Source organism: Quercus suber, unplaced genomic scaffold (assembly GCF_002906115.3).
Source record: "Quercus suber isolate HL8 unplaced genomic scaffold, Cork oak 2.0 scaffold_1014, whole genome shotgun sequence".
NCBI classification, from domain to species: domain Eukaryota; kingdom Viridiplantae; phylum Streptophyta; class Magnoliopsida; order Fagales; family Fagaceae; genus Quercus; species Quercus suber.
In genome coordinates this window covers 15,266-29,681 of record NW_027070426.1, presented here as the reverse complement: position 1 = coordinate 29,681, position 14,416 = coordinate 15,266, and the positions used below count along the sequence as shown (strand labels likewise).

General features: G+C 33.4%; 1 protein-coding gene across 1 annotated transcript; it reads right to left on the bottom strand.

The window, feature by feature from the left end:
* Positions 1-5,956: 5,956 nt before the first annotated feature.
* Positions 5,957-8,988, bottom strand: LOC112020889 (pathogenesis-related homeodomain protein). Its single transcript, XM_065768886.1, has 5 exons — positions 8,719-8,988; positions 8,500-8,589; positions 7,793-7,843; positions 7,147-7,371; positions 5,957-6,450 (listed from the first exon to the last, which is right to left on the bottom strand). The coding sequence occupies exons 1-5, from the start codon at positions 8,947-8,949 to the stop codon at positions 6,175-6,177; spliced, it is 873 nt and encodes a 290-aa protein (XP_065624958.1). The 5' UTR covers positions 8,950-8,988; the 3' UTR covers positions 5,957-6,174.
* Between the last annotated feature and the right edge of the window lie 5,428 nt (positions 8,989-14,416).

Genomic DNA, 14,416 nt, shown 5'->3' with positions numbered 1-14,416 from the left:
TTGATTGATTAAGAATTAACAAACGAAAATATTAGAGGATGATGAATCCCTCATAAAAAAAGGACGATGACGCTATTGTTTTGGAGAGAGAAGAAAACTCACTGCAGTACTAGTCGCAGCCCCAATTCTATATATATATATATATATATTACCCCCAAACTGTGAGGACTGGGGGTCTTGTTTGGTTGTGTATTGAAATATGAGATTTGAGGTTGGCAATAAGTCTACAAAGGAAAAAAAAAAAAAAAAAAGCATAGCTTACTAGAGAATGAAAATAAAGGTGAAAGGTCAAATTTTGTGTCTGTCTAGGACAAGCTGAAAATTTCAGGTTATTTTTGCTACTATTCATGAGTTCTACTGCAATTTTTGATACTATTTATGTGTTACACTGTACTATTCAGTTAACTTTTACCTTTATTTACAGTACTTTCAGCTAAATAAATTGTTCCTAAATGGACACTTTGTTTGATGTCCTTGGGTAATTAGATAGACCACATATTGAAACTTTCAAATTTTGTTTTAAGTATTTGGGTAACTACATGGGCCAAGGAATATTGTTTCATGTTGGACAAAGAGAAGTCTTTGGAACAAATGGGGCAACCGGCTATTTATCTTTGGAGGGGCCCGTAGTTGTTTGCTATGGGTTTTAAGGAAAATGAATAAAACTCAAGCGTTTTACTCAAATAATTATAGCACCTAAGCGTATGTTTGGATGGGAGGAGAGAGGAGTAGAGAAAGGGGTAGAGGTTTAAATCCCCTTTGTTTGGGTGTATAATCTTAGAATTTTGTTAATGGATGCCCAAGCACATTCGTTTAGGAATTACTTTTAAAAAAAATTTATGTAAAAAGAAAAAAAAAAAAACTAATTCTTTTTTACAATTTTTTATATTTTCCATAAAAATAGTAACAAAATTTTTTTAAAATGGTTTATTAGAGCATTGACATCAGGTGTGTTAAATGCCAAAATTTTGGCATTTGGTGAACACCAAACTCATTGCTTCATGAGGTGTTTCAAATCTCAATTTTTTGCAACATGCTACAGTACCATTCTAATAATAGAACGACACTATAGCAAAATCTCAAAAGTTTTATTATTTTTTTTATTCACTCCGGTGGGCTTAGACAGAAGTAATTTTTTTTCTTTTTTTTAATCAACTCTTCTCTCTCTTCTCTCATCTCACACATCTGCCTCCCTCTCCCTCGTTCTTTGGAATCTCTCACTCTCTTCCTTTTTCATTCTCTATAACAAACCCAATGGTAGAACTAACTCTTGGAAACCAACTTGCAACGGGAGGGTGCCTAAGAACTTAATTTATGGTTAAATTTATACTTAATCTATGTGGGACACTAGGTTCATAACATACCACCACGCTTTGCAGCCCACGTCCACAACGGTTCTGATGAGAATCAACGAGCATTCAAGGATCCATTGCATGTTCCAGTTGGGCCTATTACTAAAGCAAGATCCAAGAAGATCAAAGAACACTTAATGGGCTGATTCAAGAGATTTGGGCTGATTCTAACGGATGACATTCCAAGCTTGGCCCAAAGGAAGATAAAGGCATAATAAATTTAATCCAAGCTATTAAGGGCTAATCTAGCTTAATTAGGCCTGATTTGTGGCGTGGATTAATGGCAGATTGATTTTCTAACTTCATATCAGTTAATATATATTTTTCCTAGTCTGGAACATCTAGTTTTGGACCAGATCTATCTTAATTTTAGGCTTTTACTATTTAAAACGTTTTTATCTATTTTTCCTATTTTTGATCTGCTAATTTCAGACAAAATCAACTTTTATTTAGAGTTTTATTATTTAGTACATTTTTTATATTTTCTATTTCCAGTCATGTCATATAAATAGCATGCACTCATTGTAATAGGGGATTATTGAATAAAAATCAGAAAAGGTGAGGCTTTGCTCTTCTTTTGGTTCTTCAAGAACTGTGAACTTATTAGGGATTCTTCCTTGTGGCGTTCAAACTTTATGCCTTTGGTTCGTGATTCATTATAATCATTGGGTCAAGGTCTATTACTTATACCTTTGGTTCGCGTTTCACTTATAAACGTTGGGTCAGGGCTCTATCAAAAATCTGAATTTTAGCTTTCTTAGATAAGTATTCCAATATTTTTGTTGGGTCTCAAAGCGTGTCGATTGAGGTTTGCATCATTTGGTGTCAGAGCACAAGTTCTAAAATCAGTTTTCTTTTCCTTTATCTTTTGTTTCCTGTTATCATCCTGTCTTGTTCCTTTCTTTATTCCTCGTTCTTATTTTGTGACGTGCACTAGGTTAAAATCGTGCACCAAGCTCCTAGGAAAAAAAAAAAAGACTTCAGAAAAGAAATAGAAAAAAAAAATAAAATTTATTTGTAGTTTCAATTCTCTCAAAACCAAAATATTTTTCTTTTGTCCTCTTCCTTTGATTTAGTGTCTCTGTCATATTTTCTTGCCATTGGTATTAGTTTAAATAATACAAGTTGAATTTCTTGATCAAGTTTATTAGTTTAAGTAGAACTGAAAAGGGGAAGCTACGAGTGGAAAAAGGCAAGAGTGTGAGACTAATATCGGGAAAAAAGCCAATTTAAGAGTGAGACACGAGTGTGAGTGACATAATTTGAGTGTAAACACGTAAGGGAGTGTTGTGAGGAATTATTTCTAACATTTCTTTGTAGTTTCAAAATTATGTCTTGCAAGGGCGAAGCATTAAACATAGGAGGGGAGGAGTCATCCATCATGTTGCAGGTTATGCAACAACAATTTGAACGTATGAACGTGGTGTTTAATGATATTCGGGATCGGATGGATAGGCAAGATGCTGTTATTGCTTCTTTGCGTGAGGAACGTCCCCAAAGAGCCCCTAATGCTAGAAGGCAAGGAAGGCATCCGCACATGGATGATTCTGATGACTACCATGAGGATGAGTTTGAAGATGAAGACGATCAAGCTTCATTGAACAATGAGGGCAGGTTTGGTAGAGGTTTCCGAAGAGATCCAAGATGGCAAGATAGGATTGATAGAAGCCTAGGATCAAAATGAAGATACCATCGTTCCAAGGAAAAAATGATCCAGAAGTGTACTTGGAGTGGGAGAATAAGGTGGAGTTCATCTTTGAGTACCACAACTACTCCGAGGAGAAAAAGGTAAAACTAATTGTGATTGAGTTTACTGACTATGCTATTATATGGTAGGATTAACTTGTGATGAACAGAATGAGAAACTATGAGAGGCCTATTGAGACATGGGAGGAAATGAAGGCCACCATGAGGAGGCGGTTTGTCCCTAGTCACTACTATAAGGACTTGTATCAGAAATTACAAAATCTTACTCAAGGCTATAAGAGCGTGGATGACTATCACAAGGAGATGGAGATTGCCATGATTCGGGCTAATGTAGAGAAGGATAGAGAAGCTACTATGGCAAGGTTTCTGAATGGGCTGAATCAAGACATTGCCAACGTGGTGGAGTTGCAGCACTCCATAGAGTTGGAAGACATGGTGCACATGGCAATAAAGGTAGAACGATAGCTTAAAAGGAAAGGAACTCGGTCATTTCAAAATTCGGGCTCCTCTACTTCATAGAGGTCAAATGGGAGGAAAGATGAAAGGGTTGTTTTCAAGTCCAAAACTGAACCACTAAAAAGGAGAGATGAAGTTCGCAATGTCTACAAAGGTAAAAATGAATCACAAACTCGTAATTGTGATATTAAGTGTTTTCGTTGTTTGGGAGTAGGTCATATAGCTTCACAATGCCCAAATAAGAGGACTATGATCGCATGTATTGATGGAGATGTGGAAACTGAAAGTGAAGGAGATGATGGTCAAATTCCAACACTTGAGGATGCTTGTGATGATAAGGTGGAGTATCCACTGGAAGATGAGTCACTTGTGGCTAGGCATGCTTTAAGTGCCCAAGTCAAAGAGGATGATATGGAACAACAAAGGGAGAATATTTTTCATACTAGATGCCATATCAACAATAAGGTATGTAGTATGATCATTGATGAAGGGAGCTATACTAATGTAGCTAGCACTACTTTAGTGGAAAAATTGAATTTACCTACCTTGAAACACCCTAGACCATATAAGTTGCAGTGGTTGAATGATTGTGGAGAGGTTAAGGTAAATAGGCAAGTATTGGTTTCTTTTTCAATTGGGAGGTACAAGGATGAAGTACTTTGCGATGTTGTTCCAATGCATGTAGGTCACATTTTATTGGGCAAGCCTTGGCAGTTTGAAAGAAAGGTCAATCATGATGGGTTCAAGAATAGGTATTCTTTTGTAAAAGATAATAAAACCATTACTCTTGTACCGTTGACTCCAAGACAAGTGTGTGAAAATCAAATGAAATTAAAAAAAGAGAATGACATAAAGAAAAATTGCGAGGCTAAGAGTTCAAAAAAAGATGATGAGAAAGAGAGTGAAAGGAAAAAGGAGAGTGAACAGAAAAAAGAGAGTGAAAAAAAAAAAAAAAACAAACAAGGGAGTTTTTATGCTAAGGTGAGTTTTAATACTAACGAGATTTGAGCTAATTCTAACGAAGGACATTCCAAGCTTGGCCCAAAGGAAGATAAAGGCGTAATAAATTTAATCCAAGCTATTGAGGGCTAATTTGGCTTAATTGGGTGTGATTTATGGCGTGAATTAATGGCTGATTGATTTTTCAACTTCATATCAGTTAATAGATATTTTTCCTAGTCTGGAGCATCTAGTTTTGGACCAGATCTACCTTAATTTTAGGCTTTTATTATTTAGAACGTTTTTAGCTATTTTTCCTATTTTGGATCTGCTAATTTCAGACCAAATCAACTTTTAATTAGGGTTTTATTATTTAGTACGTTTTTTATATTTTCTACTTTCAGTCATGTCATATAAATAGCATGCACTCATTGTAATAGGGGATTATTGAATAAAAATCAGAAAATGTGAGGCTTTGCTCTTCTTTTGGTTCTTCAAGAACTGTGAACTTATCAGGGATTCTTCCTTGTGGCATTCAAACTTTATACCTTTGGTTCGTGATTCATTATACTCATTGGGTCAAGGTCTATTGCTTATACCTTTGGTTCGCGTTTCGCTTATAAACGTTGAGTCAGGGTTCTATCAAAAATCTGAATTTTAGCTTTCTTGGGCAAGTATTTCAATATTTTTGTTGGGTCTCAAAGCGTGTTGATTGAGGTTCGCATCAGGTTCACTCTAGCGGCAATGACCCAATGATAGCGCCCTCCGAGATCCAACCACAAAACCGCAACTCATTTGATCCCATACTCAATGAGCTACACTCGATTACTCGAGGTGGTGGTTGACTCTGATACTAAATGTTACAACCAATGGATAGAACTCATTTTTGAAAACCAGCTTGCAAAGGGAGAGTGCCCAAAAATTTATAAACATATGGTTAAGCTTATACTTGTGGGACACTAAAATCATAACATCCTCAAGCCACTACTACTGATCTTGAGTTGCTACCACTAATCTCTCCTGGAGCCACTGCCACCAATCTCGCCTCTCTCCACCTCTCTCTCTCTCTCTCTCTCTCTCTCTCTCTCTATTTTATTATTTGTATATATTATTTTAATATAAAGAATTGAATAATAGAAGATGTTAAAATAATAATTATTCTTTTTGATATGTTAAAATGACATTTTTTTTAGAACATCTGATACTGATGCTCTTAACAAATGCCCTAGAGGCACCAATTAACCGAAACTTTATTATACGAGGAAAGGATTTTAACTTTGAAGGGGTTCAGTTATTTTCAATTCCCCCAATTTTAAGGCTATGCCAAACTGATTGGACTGCATAATCCAAAATCAGAAAAATGACCGCTCTTGGGAGGGAGATCCACTCGACCATAGAAAAATGACCTCTCTTGGAAGGGAGATCCACTCGAGCATATAAACGCTTTATTGAGGTGTAAAGATTGAAATGAAGAGAAGGGGAGAGAAACAAAAACATTACGGTTTGGTTCTGCAAAGTTCTCATATTTTGAGCTAGAAACTCTCAGGAGAGCCAATTCTAATTGAAATTTGGACTACAAATTTCTCATGTAAAGTAAATATTTACTAGTGAACCAGAAGATATGTATACACTTGACTTCTGGATGTATACTTCAACTTGCTACAACTAAAACTAAAGGCACTGCCAAAAAAAAAAAAAAAATTCAATACATTGCACAGGATCAAACTTTTTCCCTTAGTTCTGCTACGGGAACATAAATCACATTCAGTTGAAACAAATGACATCTATCTGAATTCTTAGCTTTGTCATTTTGGAGTCTTAGTAGTTTCTGCTTTATGGTCTCTAGTCTATCCTTGACTTCACAAAGTCTTTCCATTTCCATCTCTGCCACTTGACATCCACCACCTCCAGCCATCACATTGATCCTCTTCCTCTCCTTAGTTCTTGCTTTTAAAAGCTTCTTCAAGCTCACATCATCGCTGAACTCCACTATATCCTGAATGCAACACATGAGATAACAACGGTGAGGTCAGCCAGATATTGGTTAAAACCAACCTAGTTCCATCTGTACCTGATCTCAAGACATATTATATGAATTATTAGTTCTGCTACAGGAACATAAATCACAGTCTGTTGAAACAAATGGGATTTATCTGAATTGTTAGCTTTGTCATTTTAAAGTCTTAGTACTTTCCGCTTTATGCTTTATCTATCGGGATTTTTTTGAGAGGGAGAGAGATTTACAACTTTTATTTGCATTAGCTTTCCTATTCCTGTGCCAGCACTACTATAATGAATACCTGAAGGGCAGGATATTAGATCTAATTGATCCTCCATGAAATATTTAGCGGGAAGAGATAGCACTGATAGGTGACTTAATTATGAGTTAGACAACTCAATAGGGAAGGTCAGCTTATTATAGCTGGTTGGATGAATTGTACAAGTCTTGCACATGAAGGGTTAGTAACTGTTCAAAACTAGCTCCTAGGAAGAATAACTTATAGCTATAGGTATTATTTTGAGCAGCTTACTAGAGAGTATGCAATTTGCCAGAGAAGCAAAGGAAAAGTCGGTAAATCTAACATCCATCGTCAAGAGAGCTGCTTCTAATCTTCTTATATGATAATAAATTTAAATCAATCTGAAAAACAAAAGTCAAAGAAAGAAATAAAGGATTTAGAGCCACAGGTACCTTGTTGCCATTTGAAGGTGACCCAAGTGAAGATCTCATATGCTGTTTTTTCTTTAAAGTTCCAGTTAATGACTTCAAGCGCTTTCTCTGGGTTTTAACGTTCTTTGGCATATGAACCATAATCTCTGCAGAGGTACCCTCTGATGCCTCAACATTGGTAGCGCTTTTCTCCACATTTTCTAATCTGGATTCCTTAAAACTCTGAAGTTGTGTTCCAATCTCTCCCTGTTGCACAGAAGAATCAACCAATTTTGGGTCTTAATGAAAACTAAATATAATTACAAGTACAGATTAAAGTTTCAACCATCAAGGATTCATATGAAACAAACAAATGATTTCTTGACTCTATACAGCATACGCAACACTACAAAGATAAGAATGCATAATTAAAAATTGATGGGAATCTACTGCTTCATCAGTTCGAAAGATATACAGAAGTACTTGTACAAGAAAGAAGCTATTATAGCATCAAATGGTGAACAGGTGGGGAGATTTGTATGAGAAGATAAAAATTGGTGACAGTACAAGGTGCAGGGTGCTAAGCAGGTGACAGCTGACAACACAAGAAAGGAACAAGAACAAAACCAGTAAAAGAATTAGAGAATTGAACATACGCATTTCAAAAATAAATGGAGTACCACCTTACCTTTCTGGATTTAAGTGCTAAGTACCGGGCATTTTTGAACCATTTGCTAACCTGGAAAAAAGTTGATTAAATGTTATAACTTCCAGCTGGAAGAAATAAATAGCTATAAGCTATTAACAGCATTTCCACAAACAATGCCTGCTATTCCCCAATTGTTACTAGCCTCACAGATCAGATACTACAAAGATCAATAGATGTCTGATAAATTGGCTACTTCATCAAATGTACATTCACAATATTATAAAGTCAAATCTATCAAAGAAAAAAAAATTTGAACACATGCGATTGGGTGATAAATGTGTTGCTGTAGCCATTGATGGTATGCTGATAATGCCTGATACTAAATCAAGAGGCAGTATAAAGCTTTTCTTACAAAAATGCTGGTAAAGAACCACTTACATTGCACACGGAATAGGGATTGTGATCTAATGATTCTAATATTGTGCATAAATTGTACCATCTGACCTGAAAACCTCTTTTCAACTCTTCATACTTTTGAAAAACTCTTCGTATATTTTTTTTCATAAGTATGAAGAGTTGATAAGAGGTTTGCAGGTCAAATGGTACATTTTATACTTTGGAGAGCCATAACCCTTGCTTTCAGTAAAGCACATATTTGCTTGTGCACCGAATGTAGAGGTAGTTTTCCATTATTACTTTCCACTTTTTTCTTTCCACAAATACAATCTGATAGCTTAAATAATTACCTTCTCAGGATCAAGGCGCAACTCTTTTGAAAGATCCTCCTTGACAGCTCTAGGTGGAAGCTCATTCTCAGCAAAGACTTGACGAAGCTTCTGATGCAGTACAGAAGAAGCAAAAGGACACAGTTAGCATAGTAATATCAGATTACAGTACTGAAGATATTTAAAACAAGCTCTGTTTGGAAGCTTTGTATGAGAAAGAAAAGGGATAACTTCTACTACCTCTACTGCATTGCGAGGTATTCTAAAAAATGCCCTTCTAGTTGATGTTTCTAGAGGATGTTTCTTTTTCACCTCTCGGGTGTCAGAATTTGAACACTTTTTCTCACTTTCATACAGTGTCATAAGAGTACTGGCTGCATCAGATTCCTTTTCTCTCCGCTTTCTTTTAGCAGGACCCCAGTCTTCATCTTCGCTCGCTTGTTCATATGGAGGAGCATCCTTTCCAAACATTTCCTAATAGGGAAATTTTTTTTAATTACATCTAATTACACAATAATAAACTCAACACTCCCTCAAAAATTTCTGCTTCATCAATATAGTGAAGTTTTATGCAAATTTTCCACAAGACTATTTTATCTACAATATCTAGAAATTAATGATTTATCACTAAAAATAATAATTTGTAAGGACAATTTATGAGTTAGGAATAAATCTAACAGGTATCTTTCTTAAGCCAATGAAAGTTTCCTTTGAATTTAAGCCTTCAATCACAGAAATGTATCCACAATTCATTATTACACCATCAAAATGCATTTGCATTCCCTATATCCATCCCAACAAATTTGGTGCCCCAAAAGTGAAAATTTCCCCATATTGCTTATTTATCTACCCTTTCTGATGGTAATGAATTAAATTACATGTACTTTTTTGACAACAAAAGGCCACATAACATAAGCAAGCCTACAATATTCCCAGATAACCAGCATGCTACTTTTGCATTCCACAGCAATCCATTCCAGGTAACATAGAATCAAGGCTAATGGCTTAGATGGCAGCTCAAGATCAGCCTTATGAAAACCTATATTCCGTGGGGAGGTTCTGCCCCATGGAAACGCTCTTTAATAGAACTTTAGCCTTAACCAGTAATGACCAAGAAACCACAAGTTTCTTGGTGGGCCGGAAATGCCTGACTTATCAATTTATCAGGTAAATTACTGGGAGCAAAGAACCAACGAATGTGATAAAATTACAGTTACATGTGATGTTGGTACTACCCAATGTGATGTGGAACTTTCAAAAGTGAGAAAAAATATTAAAGTACCACCGAATGTAAGAAAAGTTTAGTCCAATGTGATGTTAGTATTGCCTAATGTGACAATGGAACTATCAAATGTGAGAAAAAAAAAAAAAAAAGGGAACCACCGAATTTGACAAAATAACAGTCATATATGTGTTGGTACTGTCCAATGTGACAATGGAACTATCAAATGTGAGAAACAAAAATTAAACTACCACTAATTGTGGAAAAAGTACAATCAAATGTGATATTGGTGTAGACACTCGATTTTGCATCTATAATTTAATCTTGGAAGATGGTTAGAGTGACTATTCATATACCCAAAATTTAGAGTTGCATTAATTCATTCATTGCATATCATAAAAATGATATTGAGATTCCAACGATCGCGACGGTATGTCCGATTCCCAAATCGGACTATTAGATTGAAAGATATCACAAGATCAAGTTTTCACGGTCTGTATGTATTGTATGAGGTGAAGCCGATCATGTGTGATTAATTGAAATTAATTTTGATTGGTTAATGATTGAAATTAATTAAATAAATTTATGTGATTGGTAGAGTATTTTTCTTAAAGTGAGATTTGTTGCATGAGATTAAAACAAATAAGTTGAATATATTTAAAGACTGTAGATAATTAGGATTTTAGGATAATTATATTCAAAATAATTATTTTAAAAATCCTAATTATCACTTTGGAATGAGGTTTATCATGAAAATAACTCTTAAATTCGTCCAAATACAGTTTTAGAGTTGGAAAACACTTCAAAAATGTGCTAATCAAGTAGCAGATTTCATATTCACATTCCAATGAACTTTTGGCATAGTAGAACTCAAAATTAGGATTAGGCTATTTCTGGAAAAGTTGTATGAATCGAATTTCCCTTCAGTTATCAAAATTTCATCTTAATCCGAATTTTGAGTAAAATGATATGATCAAAATACTGAAGCTTGTTCTAATATGAAAAATCAGCTTACTCTTATTCAGTCTCCTTTTTTTTAGGATTTTCCCCCATACATTTTTTGCTTATTTTTTTTAAGCATTCCAAACTCTATAAATAGGGAGGCCTCCTAACATTCAGCACACTATCTGACCCCCATCTTTCTAGCTCTTCTCTTCTAATTTTTCAAATCCCCTTACGTTAAAGATGTTTTAGAGACTCTTGCCTTAAGAGTTTCTTTTTTTGTAAGTAAAGTATTTTAGGCATTAAAGAGTTGAATAAATTTTTTTGAATCCTAAAATATTATTTCAACTAGAAGAGCACGCTCATGCAAGAGGGTTTTTTTTTTTTTTTTTTTTTTTTTTTTTTTTTTTATGAAATCTTTGATAGACATTAGTAGATTTTGAAATTTAAGAAAGAGAACCACAATAAACAATCGTCTAAGAATATGTTAAAGAAAAATTCAAGCAGAACATGGTAATTATACATTAAGAGCAAGAAATAATAAAACATGTTAAACATATTCATGCATCATCAACAAAACTAATGGAGAAGAAAAGAAAGAAAAGAAAAAGAAAAAAAAAAAACTAATCTAATCTTTTAGATATGATTTTTCTAAACCAAAAACTAATCTGATCTTTCAGATTTTATTTTTTAAACCAAAACTAAACTGATCTTTCAGATCTGATTTTTTTTTTTTAAAACCAAAAATTATATTTATTTTTCAGATATGATTTTTCTAAATCCAAAACTGATTTGTATTTTTCAAATCTAATTTTTTCTAAATTCAAAATTGATCTGTATTTTCGTTAAATACTGATTTGATTTTTTTTAAACACAAAATTGATCTTTACTTTCATTAAATACAGATTTGATTTTTATATTTTTTACTCTAAAACTGATCTGTATTTTCATTAAATACAAATATGATTTTTTTAGAAAAGGTTTTCTTTGACACAAAACTGCAGATTTTGAAATTTAATGAAAGGACTGAAAATTAGGTTGTAGTTTTTTATTTTTTATTTTTATTTTTTTTAATGAATGTGATGCATGCGTAATAAATTCATCGTATGAATGTGAATCCTCTTTCAAAAAGCCTTCTTTTTTTTATTCATAAAAAACAAATCTGATTTTTCTTGATAAAATCACCCTTGTTTAATTTTACACAAAAATAGATCTATTTCTCTTTAACAAAAATCTTATTCTTTCTTTTACATAAAACAGATCTTATTTTTCTTTACAAATCAAATTTTCTTTCATGCATAAAACAGATTTGAATTTTCTTAAAAAAAGAGGAGAGGATACATCCATAAGGTAAATTTATTTGAATTAATTTTAGTCAAGTGTCTATCATGTATGCTCAACATATCATTCATATCATGCAAAAGAGGGTATATTGGTCATTAGAGTCTAGAAGCCTAGAATTTGTCTGGGCGGAATGGGTGCCTAACACCTTCCCATTTCATAACCTAGCCCCTGAGCTTAGGATTTTCGGATAGGTAGATTAGTGTTTTGTCTTGCTTTAATTTCGGTAGATTGTAACTAGGACCAAAAGCTTTGTATTCTTTTGCATAGATTGTAACTAGGACCCAAAGTCTTGTAAGGTTTAATTTACCAAAATTGTACTTGTCTTTATTTAATCAATGACATTCAAAATATTTTAATATGTAATTTGTATTTATTTTTTCTTATTTTTTTTGTATAAAAATAAGTGGTGACTCCACACTACTTACCCAAAAAGAGAGGTGCTCTTAAAAGCTCCCCAATCTCTTTTTTAAGAGCACCCGATTTTCCTGGTCTCTTACAGTTGGTACTGCCTAATGTGGCAATTGAACTATCAAATGTGAGAAAAAAATAAGGGAACCACCAACTGTGACAAAAGTATAGTCAAATGTGATGTTGGTATTGTACACGTGAGGATAGTACTGTCAAATGTGATGTTTTGGTAACTTGATATAGTAGATTGCCTACTAGTGGATATTATACCCCAAGAAAAAGGGGGTACGGTAGAATTACCCATAAATTATAAAGAAAATAATACATTCTATTTGTTTGAATAAAAAGAGCCTCAGGTTATCGGAAATGGCCATTGTTGTTTCCACTGTGGTTGGAGACAAAGCCTAGCCAGATTGTTTGTTAAAGATAATAGAAGTTTTATTCACGTGAGAACACCCTCACCCTACCCCTCCCCCCCTCCCCCAAACCATTTTTTGCTATAAAAGACCTTTTAACTATTTTGTATAACAGTTACATACCACACATCCTTTTGTAAAAAATGGCATTATGTGCAAATTGTATACAAGATATCACTTCCTACATAAGAAATGGATGTACAACTAATTTACTCAATTCTAAATTGCTTATGCAATAGACCCCTATCTTTATATAATTGTTCAGACATGAACACCCAACATCATATCAAGCAAAAGCAAGTCTTTGTGAGCTCGACATACCACTTGAACGACCTTCGATTGATCAAGCTAAGCCTTCAATTGACTCTTGATAGAGTCCCTATCGATCAAAAATCAAGGAATTTGGAATCTAACGTGTTTTAACTAAGTAGGTGTTATGAGTGCAGACATCCTACAAAGTATACTATATAAAGACTTTTATATGCATGACTTTCCAAGAGGTTAGAGAGGTAAAAAGCCTAAGGTATTTAGCGAGAAAAATCCTAACCTCCCCCTATCCAACTTGTAAATTAATAAGCAAATAGAAAAAAATATTCAATGGTGTTGATATTGCTATAGTGTAGATCAAGGCTGAAGTAACAAAGTCGTCCCAAGGTTTGCTTTGAAGATCAAATCTTTAAGAGGTTCTTGAAGTTACTGACGTAGTTCATGACAGAAATTCATGCTAGAAGAGTCCAAGGCGTTTGGAGCAATCTATGGGGTCACAATTGTAAGTTCCAAAAGAGGTACCAATTAGAGGCAGGGGTCTATTTTAATTGTACACTTTTGTTCTTAAAGCAAAACTCATTTTTTTAAAGTAATAAATTCTCGTATGTTTTTGTTAAAGTTTATGAGAGAATCATGATATTTGATTCTCTATATGAAACTAATCTAGATTTGGTTAGCATTAATTCATCAAGTTATGTATTGAACTTGTCTTTCCTTGGGTAGGCTGAGGATATTAGAAGATTCTGTTGTTAAATGAAGTTGCAATAATACCTTTGATACATTAGACTAATGCTACGCTTTAAAAAATATTTTATTCTAGTCAAATCATAACTTTATATTGAGATAGTGTTTCTTTTATTTGCAAATATTTTTTTGTTATAAATATCTACTAGAAAATATCAATATGAATAAGAAAGAAAAAGAAGAATAGAAAAATTATTTGAATCTCAATTAAGAATCCATGATAAATTTGTTATTATCAATGTAAAATCTAACAAAATGAAAATATCAAAATTGAATAACAAACAAAAAATGACTTAGAAGACATAATACAACAAAACGATAATAATGAAAAATAATTATAATGATGTTCAAACATGTACCATAACAATTATTTATTATATAAAAGACTAGATGCTTTTCTAATTGCATGTATAGCTTAAAATTTTTTTGTAGATAATAATTGTTAAAATTGTTTTGTAGAAAGATTTTTTCAAAATTCAAATAGGTAGAATTTTACATAAGGTCAAATCTTTAAGAGATTCTTTATTATTCATCACATTCTTCTAGGCAATAATAAATAATAGAAAAAGAAAATTATTGATAACATTGTAATAGA

Bases quoted from the DNA above. Each gene is read 5' to 3' on its own strand.
- LOC112020889 (XM_065768886.1), bottom strand. From the start codon at position 8,949: ATGTTTGGAAAGGATGCTCCTCCATATGAACAAGCGAGCGAAGATGAA. The intron at 8,590-8,718 runs GTAGTAGAAGTT...GTACTGCATCAG, and splicing joins TACCTCGCAATGCAGTAGAG to AAGCTTCGTCAAGTCTTTGC. The intron at 7,372-7,792 runs GTAAGGTGGTAC...TCTGTGCAACAG, and splicing joins TAGCACTTAAATCCAGAAAG to GGAGAGATTGGAACACAACT.